General features: G+C 39.8%; 1 protein-coding gene and 2 non-coding genes across 3 annotated transcripts; all 3 read left to right on the top strand.

Annotated features, from left to right (window-relative positions):
• Positions 1 to 1,799: 1,799 nt before the first annotated feature.
• LOC148298675 (uncharacterized) lies at positions 1,800 to 2,437 on the top strand. The gene is made up of 2 exons (XM_088276721.1): positions 1,800 to 1,902; positions 1,947 to 2,437. The coding sequence occupies exons 1-2, from the start codon at positions 1,800 to 1,802 to the stop codon at positions 2,435 to 2,437; spliced, it is 594 nt and encodes a 197-aa protein (XP_088132847.1).
• A 17,090-nt stretch (positions 2,438 to 19,527) lies between these two features.
• On the top strand, positions 19,528 to 19,673 carry LOC148298674 (5.8S ribosomal RNA). Its single transcript, XR_015839162.1, has one exon. It is a non-coding gene; the product is annotated as a 5.8S ribosomal RNA (ribosomal RNA).
• Positions 19,674 to 19,837: 164 nt separating this feature from the next.
• Positions 19,838 to 23,163, top strand: LOC148298673 (large subunit ribosomal RNA). The gene has a single exon (XR_015839163.1). It is a non-coding gene; the product is annotated as a large subunit ribosomal RNA (ribosomal RNA).
• The last annotated feature ends 730 nt before the right edge of the window (positions 23,164 to 23,893 follow it).

The following is a 23,893-nucleotide window of genomic DNA, read 5'->3' as shown; positions in this document are numbered from 1 at the left end:
AAAGATGAGGAAATAGTAAAATGCAAGGACAAGCCCTACTAACTCAAAATGGAGCAAGACTTCAATTAACTGCAACTCAATGTCCTCGATTCCATGGGGAACCCGCTCCAGGACATCACTGAGGCCTTGAGGGATCTTTTGAAGGAAGAGCGGATGGATGAGGAGCTGGAGACCGAATAGTTTGGGAAGGTTGTCGCATTCAAAAGTAAGGCATTCATTATTGTATAGGTCGCACCATTGAGTTCCTACCTCCCCTGCTCTTTATGAACATCAAGAGGTACGAATACGACTACAAGCGTAAGTAGCTCAAGAAAATTAACTATCTTCAGTCGTATCCTTATGAATTGAATTTAGATTTCCTAATTCCCGGTTCTGATTTAATATATATTTTGTATGCAATTTTGGTGCACAAGGGTCGGTCACCAAATGCCGGCCATTATTTCAGTTTCATCAACCTCTCCAGCGACCCCAGCGAGCCAGATTTCTACGAGTTCAATGACTCGCAAGTCTACAAAACCAAAACAGAAAAAGTTCTCAATGAATTCACGGGAAGGAAGAAAAAATAAATCTACCTGAGCGAGTAGTATGGGAAATGGATCGAGAGGTAGGTCGACTCAGAAGAAACCGCATACATGCTGGCATACATCCGCAAAGACCGATTCTAGAGTTTTCAAACCACTGAAGCCACACTGCCGACCTGGCATCTTGAGAGGCTGCAGCAGAAGATCACATAGGAAGAGGCCAGGACCAAAATATAGTGCAAGGTCTATCTGCTGCCTCAGTAAAACTAATTCCAGCCTTTCTCAAAGGGTTTGGACTATTTGTAAATTAAGCTCCTCAAGGACACTCCCATCGAAGAGGAAATGGAGAAACTGGTGCCATTCATCAACTGCTAAATCGGCTCCGTTTGGAAAGTGAACATTCGGCATCAGACAATAAAGTATGCAGGGAATAGTTTCGGTAAAAAGTATAATTTCACTCTCAGTCATCACTGCTAATATAAGCGAGGATACCGGCAACCTGACTACTTCCTGATTGTGCCTCCTGAGAAGATGTTAGTTTCTGAGTCTTGCCAGGATATTGGCATCTTGCATGTCGAGTAAATGACTGATGAATAGGTCAAGACTTTTATTACCGTGATTGAAAAGAGGAAGCTCAAGGAAATGATGTAGCAAATGTAGAAGTAAGGAAGCAATTTGACCTATTGTAAAGAAGGCCTTGAGTACTTTATGCACGGTTGGAACGACTATATTTTGATAAAGAAATAGTGATTTTTATTATCTGCTTGATACAGCTCGATTATATTGATGCTTACTTTGTTACATACAAAGTGCATGCACAAGTACATGCTACACATTATATGCTATATATTGGACAACTGAAGTGATGCATACTCATGAGGGTATAATAGCAATGAATATCACATCATAATATATTCATATTAAATCATGGATACTTTCCAGATTTGCATCGATAATATTTTTTTGATCGAAATTCCGATAGATTCATTATTCGATGTGTGCTAATTCAGCCATAATTCAGCCATAATTCAGTCATAATTCAGCTATGGATTGCTATGTACTTAAGCTTAAACACCAAATCTCTGGATCTGAGGAATTAAGGTATTTAGTGCTATTTGATATGTGGCTCGATTTATTAGCAATTATAATTATTGATATTTCTCCAAGATGATCCCATAGACCACAGCCACGAAACCCAAAGAGGAGGGCTTTTGCGGCTATGTCAAAGATGCAGACTACTACTTCGATGGGTATTCCCACTTCTCGATTCATTAGGAGATGCTGAAGGACACGGTGAGGACCAAGACATACATGAACTCCATCATAAAGAACCCGCACCTGTTCAAAAACAAGGTGGTGCTCGACGTTGGAAGTGGAACAGGCATCCTTAGCATCTTCGCAGGTATTCCCCCACAATATTTATAGCAAAAGCCGGCGCCAAACATGTCTATGGGGTAGAGAAGGCCAACATTTACATCCACAGCCGCAAAATAATCGAGGAGAACCAACTAAGCGACAAGATCACCATCATCAACGGCCTCATCGAAGAAATCGAACTCCCAGTCGAAAAGGTGGACATCATTATATCCGAGTGGATGGGCTACTTCCTGCTCTACGAGTCCATGTTCGACTCGGTACTCTTCGCAAGGGACAAATGGCTCGCGGCAGACGGCATGATGTTCCCGGACAAGGCCACCATGTTCATCGCCGCCCTCGACGACGAAGACTACTACAACAAGAAACTAGTAACTGCATCATTAACTCAGGGATTTTGGAATGACGTCTACGGGGTTTCCATGAAATGCATTCAAAAGTGGGTGCTCTCTGAGCCGCTCGTCGACCCCATCGACCACGAGGACATCCTAACCACAAATGAAAAATTCTATGAGCTTGACCTCAAGACCATCAAAAAGTAGGATTTAGACTTTACCAGCAATTTCAAGCTCGAGACTACAATGGCTGGGAAGATCTACGGCTTTGTGACATGGTTCGATTGCGACTTCTCATATGGCTACAAAAAGCTTGTGCTCTCCACTTCTCCTTATCGCAAATCCACGCATTGGAAGCACACCATCTTTTATGTCGAGAAGCCATTCAGCGTAGAAGAGGGAGATAAGATCTGCGGCAGCATCAAAGTCGACAAGGCCCATGACAATATTAGGTAGCTCAATGTCATTATTGAGTACGACCGAATCAGCAAAAGCTAAAATATCGACAAAGTCTCAACCAAACAATATTATAGAATTAGCTGATAATTTATTACTTCTAAATTCTGGGTGCTGTTGCCACGCGATGAATGGATGTGATGCATGTGATTAAGAGATGCGATTATAGGGATGGTGTGATTATAAGGGGATATGATTAAGGATGATTATTATTATAGAATTTGCAGTGATATAACGATGTCCAGCAAGGTACCTATCCGCTTATATTCCTTAGCTACATAGTGCGACCAAGAAAGACATGCTCATAAATGAACAGAGAAAGAAACTTGAAGAATGTAGATATTGTCTGATTTAGTGCGACTGCAGACTGAGTCGGAAAATACCAAATTGCTTAAAATTCAGCAAAAGTAGCGAGAAGTGGAATCCGAGTATCAAAACTAAAAAAACAACATGGAGGATACTCTCTCTAAACTCGCATTGGAAGCCTAAAACTTTATGAAGTAGCAGGTGCGAACCACTCATGAGTTCGAATCTCAAAAGGAACAAATATTCGCCAGTGATCGCAAAAAATAAGCATATTTGAAACAAAAGTAAGAGCTCGAAACCAGAAATAAAAAAAGGAATGAGGAAATCAAAGAAAAATAAGAGAAATTAGCACAAAAGAAAGAAAAGCTCTCCCAAATTCGAAACGAAATAAAAAAGCATCAGATCTACTAAGATTTCTTAAAGTAAGTCAAATCGCTCTCTGAAGATTTCAACACGGGAGAGTTCGATTAGTTTAGTGTGATGACAATACTCGAGCGCTACCGTACCATGTAAAAGAAGAAGCATGAACTGTCTGAGTTGCATCAGCGAATATAAACCGAAAAGTAGGAACATTCAAAAGCAGTTATCCTTTATAAAAAGCAGAAATAGGAGAAGCTTCTGAGCTACACATCCAAAATCAAATAGCTGAAATAAAGCATAGATAATTACAATGAAGAAAATGTGCAACTTGAATCAGAGCTCGAAGGAAAACTGAATGAGAATGGCTAAAAGATGAGAGAACTAGGGCAGATAATCTTTAGCATAAGAGGGCAGTATTTGAGCATAACCGGGTAGGAGAAGGAAAAGTACAACAAAAATACATTGGAAATGCTGGACGTGATTCGAGATTAGCGCAAACGACTCAAGTAGTATCTAGAGCTATTCAACAAGAAGATCGCAGAGGAAAAAATGAAAGTGTGATTCTTTAAAGACAGTCATTCCAATTCATGTCTATTTATCCGATTATAATGCATTATAAGTGAATGTTGAAGAAACTTAGAGAAACAAGGCAGCCCATCGACTATGAGAGAGAGATGGCCCAGAAGCCCCGCAAAAAAATCAAGGCGCAAACATTTTAAAGCACTTAGCCTTACAATTAGTTTCATTGCGAGTTAGGATATGAAGTTAATCATGCACAATAGCCCGAACTTAACTGCTACGAAGAAGATAAAACTGTGAAAAATGCTTAATATGATATTCAAACATAAACTAACTCTTATCGCCGCATGTTCGGGGAAATCAAAGGTGATTTGCGCAGCTTTAGGAAATTGCATTCGCGCTCATAAAATCAAAAATCCCTGAAAACGTAGGAAAAAGGCACTGAGAAGCCCAACGAAGCGAAGACTGTAAAGGATGAAGTGAAGACTGTAAAGGAGGAAGTAAAAATAGTAAAGGCCAAGGAAGATAAAGCAGATTAAAAAATAGTGTTAGAAGCACAGACACTGAACACTGAGAAAGGGAAGAAAAAGAAAGTGAAGCAAGTGACTGTGATCAGTTCGAATTGGCAGGACTTTATGAAACAGGGAAAATAGAAAGTTAGTTCAGTTGCAGGACATGCAAAAGACCCGAAAGTCAAATACTAGTTTGTGGCAATCGATTGCGAATTCGTTCGATCAAATGATAAATAGTGCTTGGCCAGGATTTCTCTCGTGAACTAAAACTGCGATACTCTCTACGATAGCTACGTCAAGCCCTCACTCAAGATCACAGACTATGTTTCGGAAATATCTGGGATCACATTTAAGCACATCAAAAACGCACCCTCTGATGCAACGGCTCTTGTCTAGGCTAAGAAGTTCATGCTCAATAAAATAATCATCGGTCATACTCTTCATAAGGATTTAGAGGTATGTGGGCTCGATACCTGGACTGGCTTCAAAGCCCAAATAGACATTTCTGAAGCCAAGTGCTACGTGTAAAAATAAGGCAAGAGGACATCACTCAAGAATATGGCATAGAGGTACCTTGGGCTGACAGTTCAACAGGGAATCCACTCTTCTGTGTAGGATGCTTATGCCACAATGAAGCTCTTCAACAAAAACAAATTGGCCATCCTGAAGTAGAAAAAACTAATAAAATGAACGTCTGATATGAATATGAATAATTATTTAAGAACAACGTAATTAATCTACGATGAAATATATCTTCAAATACACGCTCCTGACTTACTACAACCCATAAAATAGCCTCTCCCTGAGCCGAAACGACGGCAAAGAGCAACAAGCCATGCTGTTGGACACTCTCCGCAACAACAAATTCCCGCACATCGACAAGTGCGAGTAACTAATAGAGCGATGCCGGTCGTGCGTGGACTAATTGGTGAGCAAACTTAATTCAAGTCAGTAGCAAGAGTAGAAGATGATTATTTGGAATAGTTTCGAGGACTACTTCTCCTAAATGGGAAACAATAATGTCAATAGTAATGTCGAGGAGCTCTACAAGATCTGGGACAACTAAAAGTATCGAGTGATCAAGAAGGTCATATCAGATTCCACAGGCTCCTGCTCAAAGTTCAGTGGCATAAACTGGCAGATCAACTCGAATGTGTCAACCAAGCAGGGAAGCAGCAACCAAATCACTGCAAACCTCGTCCTCTCTATCTACAACACAGTCAATGCACAGACCCAGCACTGCAAGCAATTCATTTAAATCGATAGGGCTGCACTCTAAAAGCTCAATGAAATGCTCTCTAGTTCCTCTCAATTCATGGATACCCATATGCAGTGACAACGCATGCTCATGAGTTTATATTCCTCCTTATGGCGAACATTGTGAGGCGAACGCCAATTAATAACACTTTATTTGAAAATATATTATCAATTCAGGCAGTAGTGGATTCACATTATCCCTTGTTCTTCATCTTCTTCCCATTTTTTAACCTTATCGATGAGATCTTTTATAACTGGGTTCCTCGAACGCATATATTTGCCTTCGTTGTAGGAACAGCTTTTCTTATGGTGGCGGTATCGCTGGCTGTGGCCATTATTTTCCGCCAGCTTTGAGGCTCTTTTTAAGTTGCTATTGAGGAGCGAAGCTGTGCAAGACATTCCTGCGAGTGTCATATCATTGCTGCTTGCCGAAGCAATATAAACAGGAGCGCTGCCCCTATTGGCCATTTCTATGAACTAATCCTCCTGCAAGGCATAAGAATTGAGTTTTTTATGATTGGCTAAGTAATAACTTCTATCATCTATTTTGTTGCTTGCCTGATGCTTGGTGTAGTAGTTTTGTTGGCTCAAGTGTTTCCTTGCAGTTAGGTCGTCGCGCTATTGGCTTCTACTTTTGTTCTTGTTGAGGCTGATCTTCATTTTCCTCATGAAGATATTTGAGATCTTCTTCAGGGAACTCTTGACTTTGGACTATTATTCTTGCTCTTGCATTTTTTTGAGTTTGTATTACTCCTGCTCATAGCTTTTGCGAAGGATTAAGTTCAAGTATTCGTTAGTTTTCGATTCGAGGTTGTTCGAGGCAAAGCGTGGTATTGAATCCGCATTGCTTTATTTCGACTCTGACTTTGGGATTTGGGAACTTTGTGATGATATCATCATGTTCGAATTCAGCTAATTTCTGTTGTATGTCGATTTTTATATAATTGGCCTTGGATTCTTTATGTATTGGGTAAGATTGCTGGACTTGAATGAGTTCAGGGACATCCTTTGCCTTTCCCCTTCGAAGTAATCTTCTGACTAGTGATGCGAGTTGTCGATATAATGCTTAATCTTCTCTGCGTCTGCTCGTTCGACATAGCGAGTCTTCAGTCCGATGATCTGATGCTCATCTCTTGTCCTTAATTTGGAGCCCTTGAGGAGATTCTTGCACTTTGTCTCGCTTTCCTGTTCTCCCTGAAAGTAAAATATCGCATTCTCTTTGGATTTGGGGAATTGGTTGGACTTGGTTCCTCGCCGATTGGTTTATCTCATGCAGTAACCGATAAAATTATTAAATGCTTGCAAGCAAACATGTCACTGCTATTTATATCAATGCCATTTAATGTGAAACAATAATAAAGTATATCAGATCTAATTGTCTATTTAGATGTCCTACTGCTCAAATTAGGGCTTAAACATGTTCGCTTCTTCATTCTCGTCGAAGTCAGGCGCACTTTCATCCTTCATTCTTTAGTTTAGAAGGATGTTCCTCATTTTTTAGTTTGTTTACTTATCGCCTGCTCGATATTCGGTTAAGTACTCTTTCAGTAAAAGGATGGACTCCTTGAATCGATTTTATAGAGATCGGGCATTCAGAACCACAATTATAATCGACTCACTGCTATTGAGAGTGTACATAGAGGCCAAACATGGCCCAGCAGAAGGTGTCACTCCTGTTTTGACTCCAATAAAGCTTGGGTTGTTCAGCAGTTTGTTTGTGTTCTTCCAGCTTATCTTATGAAGCTGCGAGAAGGTACGATTAAAAGCAACGCATTCGAACTCCTTCTTTAAAACAATTTCTTTGAATACAGAATCATTCATCGCAATGGCAGTTAATCTGGCTACATCTTTGGCAGTTGAATAGCCTCGTTCATTCATAAGACCATGCGTGTTGATGAAATTGGTGTTTTTCAATTTGAATGTTTTGGCTGCTCTGTTCATATGGTAGATGAAAAGTTTGTGGAAAGGCTGTTGTTCGCCTGTGTATTCTACTGAAGCCATTGATTTGGGATTGCCTATGCTGAGTCTTAATGACTCTTTTTATCGCAAATACTTTTTCGCGTGATTGCAGTACTTCCGAATCATTTTGCCTCCCCAGCTTCCGAGAGCCACTGCTGCATCGTTGCCACTTGGCAACATGAGACCATGTAGTGCCTCATAAACAGTTAGCGTATCTGAGTAACTCAGCTGAGCTGAAGTGCCTGGCATTTTGGCGGCCTTTTCACTCACCAATATCTTTTCTTCCTTCAGTTTGAGATTAAAGAGCTTTGATATGCAAATAATCAAATAGCAGGTCATTATTTTGGTAATGGAGGCTATTTAAACTCTTTCTTCGCTCTTTCTGTGAATGACTTAAGTCAGCTAATTTCTTGAATGATTATAATGGCAGAGACTGTAACACTGTGCATTTATGTTATTCTTCTGGCTTTTGTAGTTTGTGGTGGCTTTCAAGGTTTTTTATGTTGATTGGATTAAATTGTTATGTGTGTCTACGAATTGCACGGTCGTGATTGTATTTTCATCGCATTTGTCGGCATTTAAGATAATGTTTTTTATGTGTTCGTACTATGGGAATTAGTCTTACTCATATCTTTTCGTCAACTTTCCAGATATTTCCAATCTGCCACCAAAATTCAAATTGTAATACTGGTGTTTTCTATTGTTACTGTTGCTGTTATTTGTATTGCTATTATGATTATTGTGACTGGTATTGCGATTACTATTATTATTGTTACTATTGCTATTATTGTTATTATTACTGTTACTATAGCTAATGCTCTTAGATTCAGATTCTCCTAACTCCTATTTACTATGACAGCCGGGCTCTTAATTTTACATAAGACCGCTGTTGCGTGAAGTTTGTTAATAAGCGACAAGATGCGTATTGTTCGGAGCCCTTAACTATTCGAGAGACTGTTGCTTTTACTTCGTCATACTCTTGTGGGTCCTTATCAGGGCCTTCGCTTCACATTTTTTAATGTCCATTTTGAGCTAGTACCGAGATTGGTTTCCTGTTTTGATATAAAAGCTTTTGCGTTGCTCATACGGCTGTTTGGATTGCTTATAGGAATTCGGGCTTTTATATAGTGCGCTGATATTTCTGCGGTATTTCGATTACTTGAGCTCAGGCACTCTGAATTTATCAGAACAGTCTATCATGAATTTCGAGCTGTTACTGAGATCATTGTATGATTTTGTTTTCATATCGTAATAGCTGCCCCTGCCATAAGGCTCGACTTACTTTTCTCCATCTGCTTTGACGAGCGGGTTTATATACCGAACATTGAATGCTTTTTATTATTTGTTTTTATACTTGAGCTCGAGCCTCAAAGGGATGAACATGCTTTTCTTAGAAATCATTTTCTCAATCGATGCGGCATTGCTTAGTGGCAATTTCGACTTTAGTTTGTATTCGGCGAAGAAGGAGAAGCTATTTTTAGAATTGTTAATCGCGTGAGGCTAACGAGTGCTGTATTTCGTGAATGAGGAATCGGCTGGCTGCAAATTTAACATCAAGTGCAGTTATATGCTTCTGCAGATTAATTTTATTCATGTGTTTACTATAAATTTATAGATGCGATTCGTAGATAAGTGAAGATGCGCATTAAAGATGAAAATCCATTATGAATCATTTCATAGTATTCTGCAGATCTTCTATCTTCCGAATTGGCTCCAATTATGAAAACATTCCTCCCACAAAAGGATGTAAAAATGCTTCTTCTGCAGTAATCCTTTCCTGAGGGTCAAAGCGCAGAAGTCTCTTAACCAGGTCAATGAATAGATCATGGGTTTGAGCATCTTTCTTTGCAAAGCTTCTCACATTTATGATATCGGATAGAGATTTGAGTTCGTAATAATCCTCATTTTCTTCGATTGAATCGGGGTTATTCTATTTATTGCCAATCATTACTTTGATATATTATTTTTGGTTCAATAGCGAAATGGCTTATAATTAGATTTTGAAATATTTGAGCCCGAATTGCGACTTTGAGAGTGCCTACTTGCTGAAGTTTTGATCTAAGTATCAATATCGTTACACTCGACTAACTTCGATATTTTTCGAAGCTGGTCGTAGGAGGATCCCCCAGGGAAGAGGGGCAGGCCGAGATACAGCTCAACCAGTAAGCAGCCAAAGGACCACATATCCATTTTTTAATCGTAAGGCTTCAGCCCAATCAGCACTTCGGGGGCTCTGTAAAACCTAGACTGAATGTAGGTGAAAGGCTGGAACTTCAGAGAGCAAGCCGAGCTGAAATCGATGAGAATGGGCTTCTCGGGCTTCCCTGGCCGAAACATGATGTTTTCGGGCTTGATATCCGAGTGAAAGATGCCAATCCTGTGGATTTTAGCGAGAAAGAGCAGCAGCTACTTTGTCCACATTTCGATCCACCCCATTTCCAAACCTCTAAAATTCGAAGATTCCACTGCATAAAGGTAAGGATACATATGTTGAGCAAACTATTGTCCATCACCTCCATCGCAATGCACAGATGGCCTTCCCACCGAAACCCATCATATAAATTCAGATAATTCTCTTTGCTACCCCCTATTTACTTTTCGGCCTTGCTAATTTCCCTGAGCATTTTGATTTCGATGAGGCCCTGGTTAATATAGGCCGCCTGTTTTTTAATGATCTTGATGGCCATGAGATGCCCCTGGGAGCTGGAGCAGAGTAAAACTTGCCCAAAAACACCCCTTCCCAATAACGACTTGAGAGTATAGACGCTGGCACAATGAGATAGATAAAGTACATATTTTTTTTTTAGTTTACCAGCTCATCCCCCTCATGGAAGATATAGTCTTCAGTTTATTTATGCGGCTTTATCACTATACTCGACGCTTCTATCTCTGCAATGGTTTTTAGCAATATAGGCTAATTTTGATGAGCACTATTTTCGATATGCCCTCCATTTTCGATGATACTGCTGGTGCTATTACTGACGTTATTTTGGATGTTGGCACAATTTGGTATTATATTGAAGGTGGTGTCATTTGGGGGGAGCTAATGGGATTGACAGTGTGCCTATTCAGTTTTGATCTGGTGCCCTGCATCTGCAATGGCCGACACCTATGCTGATGAGCATATTTACATTGTTGGGGTCGTAAAAGTTCTGGGGATCTTGGGATTGCTTGAGCTAAAAGAGTCCTTTAATCATATATTCTGGTCTAATCAACCGAATCTAAATATTATGGGTTCATTATAAATGGGCAAATCCTAATCATATTATTATGCGCACCAATACTTCATGTAGTTTGCTATATTCATTGTTGGGCTCAGGCTGTGTCAATGTCTGCGTTGATTGATGAGCCGAAAATAAAGGGAGGAGATTTTATTTAATGGATTGACGATTGAACTGCATTACAGATTTATATATTATATGAGATTTGTATCTGAAGGATAAGCTGTCGATATGTTGTATGCTGACTCCGACAATTAATATTAATTCAGAATGAGTGCATCAGTTTTTGTCCATTTTGCTGAGACACTTTACTAGTCTCTTCTGATTGATTCTGACCCTTGAGTCAATCCATACTTATACTCCGGCCCCACATACTCCTCTTACTCCCATTTTGCCAATAAAACTCAGGCTTTCACTCTGTTTGCTTGGACTTTCATCCCACTCGATGCCAAGCACAAACTTCTCGTTCATTCTATATCGGAGTTAACACAACAAGTCCAATTCGAGTATAAAATTCCGATCTCATTATTCACATATAACCGATGCATACCTATCATAAGACTGTTCACACATTCCGATTGAATTTTGCGAAGTTCAACCAAATTCGAGATAAAATTAGAACCTATGTGATCAATTATCATTGAGTACCGATGTCTATTTATCGAAGGGCTGGTGCGTTTAATCTCGCTATGTTCTACGTTGTTGTAATGCGATTTCCCGAAATTGCTAAAACTTGGAGATAGGGGAGTTTAAAGCTAACCAGCTCAAAGAGAATACTGCTCATTTTCTTATTTTCTATTGATTTTGAGGATTTTACGCAACTTAATTGCTATGTCGTGGCTTTAATTCATTTAGTCTAAGTAAGGCATCATTTATATATAGCTAATTAGCTTTAATGCTCAAAATAGCAACTCAAAAAATCGTGAGGAAGTAATCTTATAGTAAATTTTAATTTATCAGGAGTCATCCTATATGCTCTGCTATTGCTCAGATATTTCATTCTTTAATGGTTGCTCGCCTGGCATGGATTTGTTATTATCTTCTTCATTGGTCGCTGACTTTTGTTGTTTCTTTCGTTCCTTTAAATGCTTCACCATTTTTATTGTGGAGCTTGGTCGGTGCATTCCTACAGCTCCCTTGATCTTCTTTTGTGGCTCCTTCTCTAAGTTTATCACGACTTGCCCTGGGTCGTCTTAATCGACTTTATTCTTTATTTCAGGCCTAGCTATTTGTTTTTCAAAATCGACATGGCCAAGCACCTTATTCACAGGGACAACAGGATTTATCATAATTGCATCACCCTCTAAAGGTTCGCTATCGATGTCTTTATCGGTATTTATTTCTGGACGATCCACCATTTTTTAAAATTTGATTTCAGCTATGTGTTTTTGAGGTTTTTTCGGATCAATTAGTAAGACATCTCCTTCTTGCACTTCGTCGGGGTCTCGCTATTATTAATCTCTGCCGACCATCTTCTTGAAGTTGATGTCAGGCAGATAGTTTTGAGGCTTTTCAGGGTGCAGAATGAGATTGTCGCCATTGACATCGAACTCCTCTTTCTGAATGGGGTCCATTAATGTCTTTTCTGATTTCTTGCCCATTTAAAATCCTTCGAGGTGCGGATCGAGCACATCATACTTGACATTATATTAGAGTCCATCTGGATTTTTCCTCTGCTATTCTAGATATCTCTTGAAAGCATCGAATTTCGTAGCATAAGTTTTATACTCCTTGAATGTCATCCCAGAAGCAATAAGGACATTTTTTGCGATTTCTGCTCGAACCTTGTTCAGGTCTCCATTGTAAAAGAGCCAATGCTCAGGGAACAGTTCCTTATCCGGCATGTGCATAGGCTTCACATTCGCTGGCTCTTTGTACAGATTCACAGCAACATTGGGGTCTATTGCCTTATACGATGGGTAATACACGGCATCAATCCCCTCTTTTATTTCGACACAATTGTTTTCTCTCGCATTTTTATCAGTTACTTGCTGGTATTTTACCATGCCGATGTCATTTCTTTTTTCGACCTGATTAAATAGGCTGTCGTAGTAGCCGGGCCCTCGATTCAGCGACCGTATCTATTCCTCCGTGAGGAGATGTGGCTTATGCTCTGGGTTGATTATGATGTTGCCCCCGAACTTTTCCACCTCCATCATCTCAAAAGGCAGATAATCGCGGCTGTCAGGCTCAGCAGGCTTTTATTTTTGCTTGCCGAAAGTGAAACTTGGCATTTTGAGATGAATTAAATCGTCTCTTGGGTAATAGTAGTCAGGCCCTGGCTCCATTTCGCTGAATTTAAATGGCTTTGGAGTTGATTTCCGGTAGACTGCGCCTCCAATTACATTCTCGCTGATATCCTTGGAAACATTTTGCTCGAATCCCCCTCTCTCGTAGTTCATTCGGTCAATCAGCATTAGAATTGCGCATCTTCTTTCAGTTCCTGTCATGTTCTTTATATTGAAATACTGTGATCTAAGTATAGGTCCATTAATGTTCTTTTTTAAGTATCTATCGAGTTCCAAGGGAATAGACTTCCAATACACCATCTTTAATCGTTCTCGCAATTACTACTGTCTCTCGATAGAAATCAGCTTTATGTTTTTCATTGTTTTCGGTTTGAGGACTGCTGCGCTTGGAGGCCTCTTTTTTGTGAGGCTATCTTTCGGATACAAAGGAATGCCTTCATATTTCTTCTTTTCTTCAATGAACCGTTTATTCTTTGAAAAAGCGGCATTTTTCTTATTTCTTGAGAGCGCTTACTCGTTTATATAATACTTTCCTGGTCCAACTTAAGAATAGGCCTCGGAATCAGCCGTTAGCACGCTCAATCTGCTTTTGCCAAGATCGGAATGGGCATCCTTGACAATAAGAGGCCCTTGCTTGTTATTCTTTTTAATTAAGTCGTAGTTAGGGTTAAGGATAGTTTGTTCGACTGGGTCTTCCTGTACAAACCTCTGCATCTTAGCAAATTTCACTCCTTTTGCTTCCTATTTTTTCAGTTTTTCAGATACATCGTAGAACTGATCGCAAGTCTTGGCTGCCTACTTCTACAAGGGTTTGAATCTCTGAGACTTCGAAAATGAAGGAGCTTTACCTACATAAATTATAACTAAATACCATAAGAGTGTGTAGGGTCGCAGAAATTATTGCCTTCCTTAATTCCGAACTCGCTCATCGTCATTTGCAACTATCTCGCAACAGTTGCTGAAGTTGTATTTGCTTATTTGAGAGTGGCGTCGAGTTGTGCGAGTAAATCATCGAACATCTGCGTTTACTTTAACTTATGAATTATATTCCGAATGTCTAATTACAGAGTATAATAAGGATTACGAACTCAGAGTGTGCGTGTTTCGTAATAATTTGTATATCATCAGTGTTAAGTTATAGAACCTGATGTTATAATCGCAGACGAATTGGACTGATACTTTAATCTGTAAAGTGGGGGGCGCAAATCGTTACCAGCTTCTGCTTTTTATAAACTTCAGCCTGAAATGGCTGCTGGCGGGCATGATTCTGTTTTCACTCAACTTCTTCTATATGACTCCCGAATTCTAGTGTTCTGCTAAATAAATGATAGGCAGCTCCACTTGCGAGCAATTCGTTTGCTCACACTCCGGCGATCAAGCATTCTGGCTTGACCACTTATCACATCCAATCAAACCTTCCATTTCATTGGATTATGGGACTGTAATGCTCTGCGATAAGAAGTGGATATCTTCCTTAGTGCAATCAATGAGCTACATCGGCGCATTTATGGGATATTTGCTCATGTCGTACTTAGCCGATAATCACGGTCGCAAGAACATCGAGTTGGCTTCATGGGTGGTGATGATCTGCGGAGAGATAGCGCTGAGTGCATCTGGGGAGTCGATAGTGATAGTAGGAGTGGGGACTTTCCTGATGGGAATGGGTGCCAATGCCACAATCACACTGCATTACACATTCCTGAAGTAGTTTATTGTGGGCCACTACCGATAGAGATCCATCATTGCCCTACAAATCCTATTCTCGATTGGCATTTCAGTCATTGCTATTTTCTCGATGGTCATTGACAACTGGAAGCTTATTACACTTCTCTTCATGCTATTGCCCTCGCTGGCCATGCTGCCTTACAGTCTGTGGATCATCGAGGAAACCCCCAACTTCGTACTCATTAAGAGTGGCAAAACTGCACTCCTGAAGTCAGCCAACAAAATAGCCAAAATCAACAATATTTAAATGCTGGAAATGGAGGACCTAGATTACATTCCATAGCCTCCAACCCTCAGCGATGATAACGATGAGGATGGCCATGAGCATGCCACTCGGGCTAATCCTGGAATAAAATCGTAACAATATTCGATTATGACATTGTTCCGATACAAATCACTCAGGAGTATTGCCCTGCTTTGTGGGGCCATCGATCTGATCATTTAGTTCCTGTATGACGGGACCATTCTGAGCCTGGATAAGATCGGAGTGAATGTTTACTGGGATCAGATCCTCGTTGGATTCGTGTAGATCTTCGCAGCGGTGTTCTGCAGCTGGGCCATTACCAGGCTGGAGAGGAGGAAGTTCACTCGATTAGCCATGCTGAGCAGCGGTATCCTCATATTCCTCATCGGGCTGCTCGCAGTATTTTATGACCATCAATAAAATTAGCTCAACTTTCACACTATCGCCGAAATGGTGCTCTTAGGCCTGTTGCGCTTCATCCTGAACAGCGTTTGGGGAATATTCTTCGTCTATGTTGCTGAGCTGTTCCCCAAATCAGTCACATCACTGTCATTTGGGTATGTCAGTGCACTAGGGACTGTTGGCGCCTCGATAGCCCCCTACATTCGTCTGTTCACTGCCAGGTTCTCCATGTTCCTGATGAGCGTCCTCTGCTTCGTCGCGGTGGTGGTCGCCTCGGGGCTAAAATAAACCAAGGGCTAAATCATCAGATAGGAGATATAGTAAATCCAAGTATTATCAATAGATACTCGTAAATCGACTGTGAGTAGTGGGAGCTCGACCAACTGATATGACATTCAATAGTTGTAATAGGTTCCTTACTGTGATCACTTAAATACAACGAATTGATGATATGATAAATTATACAATTAATAATTCAGTGCCCTAAACAGTAATAAACGGTTATTATCACATAAATGTCAAACATCAAAGAGTCATCTCGCCTGCAATACGCATATCCTCCACATTTGGGGACAGAGCAACTGCCAGGCACATCCGGGCAGCCTACCATTGCTTATTCCAATGGCACAAATCAAATTCATGCTAACAATATTGAAACCAAATACGCTGTGCAACATTAAGCATATAGCCACATGAATCTGAATAATTCAAACTTCGACGGGAACTACCCTCCGAATGGCATCATGCCGAACATCGTCAGCAATAACCCCCATCAAATGGATGAACCCAACAGAGACAATTTGATGAGCGAATCGCATTAGGGTGTGCAGATGAACTACTCAGTTGCCAAGAAGTAAGGCTCTCGCATTGTTTTAAAATCAGGGATCACCAACCAGCCCATCTACATCGACACTCCCAAAAATAGTCATGGCACTCATGTCTATGAATAAAGTGCCAAATCTTACGATTATAATAATGCGGAAAATATCCAAAGACTCAGCCATTTGAGCAATCAAAGTGCTCTTAATCCTCGCATCAATCATATTCAGGCGTACAATACTCCCCAAACCAACAATAACAGTGCACTTTTGAGCAATGAATCAGTACCCAAAGCACAATTCGAAAGGTGTGTAACTTAGTGCAGAAACTGGGAGACGCGCTATAATTAACTCTACCTCAAATTTATGAGTCTGGCTCAGCAGTATGAATAGTTCAGACATTAAAGTAGCGCTCCTAAGAGCGGGTCGCACAATCTGCATAGCAACTTAGCCGTAAGCGAGCGATAATCCTTCCAATTATAAATTGCGAGACTCAAGAACAAGATATCAAACCAGTAGAAAATATTCAAAGTAATAGAGGCCAACTTCGTCGATATGGCCAATAAGCAAGAATACGCTGCCAAAAGGTAATGTGAGCTTTTGATTGAGAGGTACAAGCTGCAAATCAAACATACTCCTAACATTAATATGAGTAGCAGCAACATCAAAACTCCCTTTCGAAGATATCAGTGATGCTCTTATTTATTAGATGTGATGGTGAATAATAATTAGTATTAATTAAAAGATGATTCATCTCATAAACAGCATGGGCATGCTATCCTTGCTTTGGTTGCCTTATTTATGTTGGCTGTTTAGTACACTTTTTATCAAATGACTCTCAATTGCTGCTGATTCTTTGCTGACTTTCTGTTTCGGATTCTTTTTCAGCTCTTTTTGGGATTTTGTAGAAGAATTTTCACTATTATTACTTGTTAGATTTTTATATATGCTAATTTATTTTGTTTCCCGCATTTCAATACTCTTCTCATTATTTTTTGCAATACTCTTTTCATTATTGTTTTCATTACTCTTCTCGTTACTCTTCTCGTTACTGTTTTCATTACTCTTTTCAGTACTCTTTTCATTTTAATTTTTGTGGTCGTTTTGATCATTTTAATCCTTTCGTGCATTATTACTGTTGAGTCTATTTTGCTTCAGCGTAGTATTAAACAGCTTTGCAGCACTTTCATTTTTCGTGATCGTATTCTCATGGGCGAGCAACTTCAAAAGGAACTGATGAGGAATATCATCGTCGCTTATTATTTCCTCCTTCGGCTTTCCTTTCGACTTTCCCTTCGACTTTTCTTTAGATTTTTCCTTGGAAGTTTCTTTGGATTTCTCAATTTTTTCCATGAGCTCAGACTAATCCATGGACGTAATGTTTCTTGTCGTTTACTCGATGACCCTTTGTATTAGTTTTTTCTTATCGAGCCTTTCAACTATCCTCTCTTGCTGAAGACGCAAAGATTCCATTTGCTATTGCAACTTCGCTTGGTTTTCGAGTTTGGCTAAGGCTTGTTTAACTTGCAGTTATTATTTTAGCTTGAGCCTACGATATGCATATGAATTACTGTAGGAGCCTTTCGTTTTTGATGTCTTAGAGCCGCTTCTGATGTTCATCTTTCACTTTGATAGCCTTTTGCTTATTTCGCTAAGTCTCTGAGACCTTGGTCAGTTTGATGGCCTCATCGTTTTTCAGAGAGAGCTACTTGATCTCAAGACGTTGATTTTATTTAAGTTTGGAGACTTCAAGCCGAGTCTCTTGAAGTATGGAGTTCTTGTTGTCCCTAAACTATTTGACATGCGTGGCCCGAATCATGCTTTATTTCAGCTTTCGTTCGTTCTGTTCCTTGATCTTGAGATGAACTTGCAGATGGTTGATCTTGAAACTGGTTCGATCTACCGATTTCTTGTAGATCGTGTAAAGCTTCCTATCTTCTATTTGCTCACGGGCCTGCAAGAATTTGAGATGGGATTGCATGCTATTAATGGATTTTTCAATTTCATTCATTTTGGCGAGTTCGCTCGACAAACTGAACCCACTTTCAAGTATGGATTTCTACGCTGGCTTATTGCTTTCTTCCATTTTATAATCTATTCTATAAATTTTATTCATGCCTTCTTTAAATAAGAATGCAATACTCATGCGAAACAAATACAAAGGCTCACTCAACAAACTAACTCAAATTGTATGATTTCTAATCAAAGACTTCACTAATGATGACGAAACTGTATTTTTCAGATGTTTCCATGCTGAAACAGCTCACTTTGAACTGTGAGTAAAACGAAGGAAAGCAGACATTAAAAAAGAAAGAAAGATTGAACCCAATAATCTCAATAAATAAATATAATTCTTCTGTATTCAATTATAATTATATCAACAACTATCATATAATTACATTCAGATAGAGCAAATGTCATCAAAATCGCCGTCATCACCACAACAATGTCAGTTTATTTCTCAGTCGATCCAGCACAACACTCGGATCGATGGCCGATTTAGCGACCAAAGAAGACTCCCAATCATTAAGCTCAATGTGTTACCTCATTTAATCGGCTCCTCCTATGTATACTACCCGTATTAGTCTGAGCAAGTATACACAGGCATCAAGGCCAAATTGGAACAGATCAAGAGCAATGAGAGTTCCCTGCAAGCTAGCGATAGGATTCATTTGGACATCAGTGTGATGGGCTCGAATAATCAATAGCATGCTGAAGAGATTAGTGTAATAAAGAATGCGATCCAGGCCAATTACATCTGCAATATTCTGCAAACTAACATGAATGGCAAAGGCAATAGCGCATTATATAATTTCCTCGATATTCCAAATGCTAAGAAGCATTACCTCTCTCTTCATATCGATGTATTCTTACTAAACAGTATCGACATCAGCAATATCGAACTCATTCTGACTGGCATCAAGGAGGCGTTGATGTCCATGAAAATGAGCAAGCTGTAGCCAATTGTGAACTAGCTCACCGATGAAGAAACTATCGAAGTTCCTGCAAAATGTACACACCGCCCGTCGCTTTTACCGATCGAGTGTTCAGGTGAACCTTCTTGATAGTGTCACCGCTAAAAATTAAGTAAACCTTAGCACTTAGAGGAAAAAGAAGTCGTAACAAGGTTTCCGTAGGTGAACCTGCGGAAGGATCATTTATAATCATAAATGTACTTCTTGAATTTATGTTCTTAAAGGAAGGAAACTTCTTTTATGTATGCCTATTTTTAGGTTTTTAATTCGTTAAATAACATACTAAATATCTTAAATTTTCAACGATGGATATCTAGGCTCCTATAACGATGAAGAACGCAGCGAAATGCGATACACAATGCGAATTGCAGAACCGCGAGTCATCAGATTTTTGAACGCAAGTGGCGGTGGTTTCGGCCATCATGCTTGTTTCAGTGTGTTCGGTTAATTGCATCATAGAATTAAATGTGACTGAATAACTTTCTTTCACTTAATATGAAATAATGTCAACTGATACATTAAACGAGTTGGCAACAATTTGTTGATAACGTTTAAGTGTAGATGTTGTAAAAACCATTATTTAACAGCTATTATATCCAACAATAACACCTGAAATAAGCAAGAATACCCGCTGAACTTAAGCATATCAGTAAGCGGAGGAAAAGAAAATAACAATGATTACCTCAGTAGCGGCGAGTGAAGAGGTATAAGCCCAAGATGTTAATCTGTGTTAAAGACATAGAATTGTAATCTATGGAATTTCTCAGAAAGTTGAAGCCTGTCATAAGTTCCTTGGAATAGGACGCCATAGAGGGTGATAGCCCCGTCTTTGGACAGGAACAAGCAATATGAGACGTTTCCAAGAGTCGAGTAGTTTGGGAATGCTGCTCTAAGTGGGAGATAAACTTCTCCTAAGGCTAAATATTTATAGGAGACCGATAGCATACAAGTACTGCGAAGGAAAGATGAAAAGAACTTTGAAAAGAGGGTTAAAAGACTTGAAATCGTTGAAAAGGAAGCAATAAAAGAGAAATTATTCATTTGAGAATTAGACTTTTGATCTAAACTGTGGAGTGTAGGATACTTAAAAAGGTCCTTGCTTTATTGTGAAAATTAACTGGCTTTTTTCAGGTGATAGACAAGATGAGATCAGACTACAAGAATAAGTTGAAGTGTTTACTCACCCAATCGAAGTTGTAGACTGGTCTGAGGGATCCTAGGATGATCTTGTCAAAATGGCTTTTATTGACCCGTCTTGAAACACGGACCAAGGAGTCTACCTATTATGCAAGTGTTAGAGTGGAAAAACTCAAACGCGTACCGAAAGGAATTTAAGATGTGAAGCGTAAGCTGCAACATCAACCAATCTTGATTCTCGTAAGAAGGACTTGAGTAAGAGCATAATCGGTAGGACCCGAAAGATGGTGAACTACGGTTGAGTAGGGCGAAGCCAGGGGAAACTCTGGTGGAGGCTCGAAGCGATACTGACGTGCAAATCGTTCGTCAAACTTGACTGTAGGGGCGAAAGACTAATCGAACCATCTAGTAGCTGGTTCCCTCTGAAATTTCTCTCAGGATAGCAGGAACAGTTTATGCAGTTTTATCAGGTAAAGCTAATGATTAGTGGAATCGGGGGTCCGCGACCCTTGACCAATTCTCAAACTTTAAATTGGTAAGAACAGGTAGTTACTTAATTGAACTATCTGGATGAATGCATTGTTCTTAGTGGGCCATTTTTGGTAAGCAGAACTGGCGATGAGGGATGAACCTAACGTTGAGATAAGGTGCCCAAATTCACGCTCATGAGACACCATAAAAGGTGTTGGTTAGTTTAAACAGCCGGACTGTGGCCATGGAAGTCGGCACCAGCTAAGGAGTGTGTAACAACTCACCAGCCGAATTAACCAGCCCTGAAAATTGATGGCGCTAAGCGTGATACCGATACTCAACCATCATGACAAATAGAAGTTATGATGAGTAAGAGGGCGTGAATACTGTGTAGAAGGCTTGGATGTGAATCTGGCTGGAACAGTATTTAGTGCAGATCTTGGTGATAGTAGCAAATATTCAAATGAGAACTTTGAAGACCGAAGTGGAGAAGGGTTCCATGAGAACAGCATTTGTTCATGGGTTACTCGATCCTAAGACATAGGGAAACTCCTTGTAATACATTTGATCTTACGATCATGTAGTCAAAAGGGAATGAGGTTCATATTCCTCAAGCTGGACGTGGCAGTTATGTGGCAACACAAACAAGCTCGGAAACATCGGTATGGGCAACTGGAAGAGTTCTCTTTTCTTCTTAACAGCTTATCTCCCTGAATGGATTATCCAGAGCTAGGGATATATGGCTGGCAGAGCAGTTCACCTTCGAATTGTCAGTTATGCTCTTAACGATCCTTGAAAATCTGAGTAAGATTATCTGATCACACCAGGTCGTACCCATAACCGCATCAGGTCTCCAAGGTTAGCAGCCTCTGGTCGATAGAATAAAGTTGATAAGGGAATTCGGCAAATTAGATCCGTAACTTCGGGAAAAGGATTGGCTCTGAGGATTGGGTGTCTTTGTTAAAGTAATAGACCTTGGATCTGATCGTGAATCGGCCCTTAAAAGCTGGCGCTCTTTCGGTGAATTGGAAAATTTCGGCGACTGGCACAATTAACAATCGACTCAGAACTGAAGCGGACAAGGGGAATCCGACTGTTTAATAAAAACATAGCTTTGTGATGGCGTGAAAACGTGTTGACACAAAGTGATTTCTGCCCAGTGCTTTGAATGTGAATATGAAGTAATTTGTAGAAGCTCAGGTAAACGGCGGGAGTAACTATGACTCTCTTAAGGTAGCCAAATGCCTTGTCATTTAATTTGTGACGCGCATGAATGGATTAATGAGATTCCCACTGTCCCTATCAACTATCTAGCGAACTCACAGCCAAGGGAACGGGCTTGGAATAATCAGCGGGGAAAGAAGACCCTGTTGAGCTTGACTCTAGTCCGACTTTGTGAAATGACTTTCGAGATATAGCCTAAGTGGGAGCTAACGCGCCGCTGTAAAACCACTGCTCGCTTAGCCATTTTACTTACTCCATGAAGAAGTATCCAATTTTTTGGTTCTAAGTTTTAAGTCTCGACTCGTATCGAGATGAATTTTGTGGAGGACATAGTCAGGTGGGGAGTTTGACTGGGGCGGTACATCTGTTAAACAATAACGCAGGTGTCCTACGGTGAGCTCAAAGAGAACAGAAATCTCTTGTAGACCAAAAGGGGAAAAGCTCACTTGATTTTGATTTTCAGTAATAATACAAACCGCGAAAGCGTGGCCTATCGATCCTTTAACTTTACAAGTTTTAAGCTAGAGGTGTCAGAAAAGTTACCACAGGGATAACTGGCTTGTGGCAGCCAAGCGCCCATAGCGACGTTGCTTTTTGATCCTTCGATGTCGGCTCTTCCTATCATTGTGAAGCACAATTCACAACGTGTTGGATTGTTCACCCGTTAATAGGGAACGTGAGCTGGGTTTAGACCGTCGTGAGACAGGTTAGTTTTACCCTACTGATGAATCGATGTTGCGACAGTAATCTTACTTAGTACGAGAGGAACCGTTAGATCGGATACTTGGTTAATACGGTTAGCTGAAAAGCTAATGCCGTGAAGCTACCATCCGCTGGATTATGACTGAAAGCCTCTAAGTCAGAAACCATGCTGGAAAGCAACGTCCAATCAATAATAAATGAAAAACAATAAGGGCAACCTTAAGTTCAGTGATGGAGCGGTCAAACTCGAAAGAGCAGAGCCAAACCTTCAATTAATTTTAATTATTATTGTAACAGATCTTTTGTAGACGACTTATTATAGGAACGGGTATTGTACGCGCTAGAGTAATTTACATTACGATGTGCTGAGATTCATCCCGCAATCCTAAGATCTGTAATTCACCCCTTCCCATCATTTACTTCCGGGTTGAAATTTCAAATTGATAGTTTATTATTATTTATTTTATTTATTTATATTAAATTAAATTATTTCAATTTAATATTATTTTATTTATTTTATTTTATTTATTTTTCTAAGTCGATGATATATACTTCCGGTTTATAAATAAATGTGTACTTTAACCGAATTCATTTCGATCCCACGTCTAATATTTTTAAAATTCTTGGTTAACATTAACCAGATTCGTTTCGGTCTTACGTCTAATATTCTTGGTTAACGTTAACCAGATTCGTTTCGGTCTTACGTCTAATATTCTTGGTTAACGTTAACCAGATTCGTTTCGGTCTTACGTCTAATATTCTTGGTTAACATTAACCAGATTCGTTTCGGTCTTACGTCTAATATTCTTGGTTAACGTTAACCAGATTCGTTTCGGTCATATGTCTAATATTCTTGGTTAACGTTAACCAGATTCGTTTCGGTCTTACGTCTAATATTTTTAAAATTCTTGGTTAACGTTACCCTGCTGACCATAAATATTTTCGACTGCCAAATGAATTGTGATGAATTTTAGTTATAGCATATTTGTATCTATATTGTATCAATTCTGCATAAATTGCTGTTTATCATCCATCCTTATTCTTTATGAAGACTCTCTTATTGGGGTTGGGGTTGGGGTTGGGGTTGGGGTTGGGGTTGGGGTTGGGGTTGGGGTTGGGGTTGGGA

Source organism: Brachycentrus maculatus, unplaced genomic scaffold (genome assembly GCF_059751285.1).
Source record: "Brachycentrus maculatus isolate JH-2025_06_01 unplaced genomic scaffold, ASM5975128v1 h1tg001754l, whole genome shotgun sequence".
NCBI lineage: Eukaryota > Metazoa > Arthropoda > Insecta > Trichoptera > Brachycentridae > Brachycentrus > Brachycentrus maculatus.
The sequence above is the reverse complement of the archived record's forward strand: the minus strand, read 5'-3'. Positions and strand labels throughout refer to the sequence as shown.

Bases quoted from the DNA above. Each gene is read 5' to 3' on its own strand.
- LOC148298675 (XM_088276721.1), top strand. From the start codon at position 1,800: ATGCTGAAGGACACGGTGAGGACCAAGACATACATGAACTCCATCATA. The intron at 1,903-1,946 runs GCATCCTTAGCA...CAATATTTATAG, and splicing joins CGACGTTGGAAGTGGAACAG to CAAAAGCCGGCGCCAAACAT.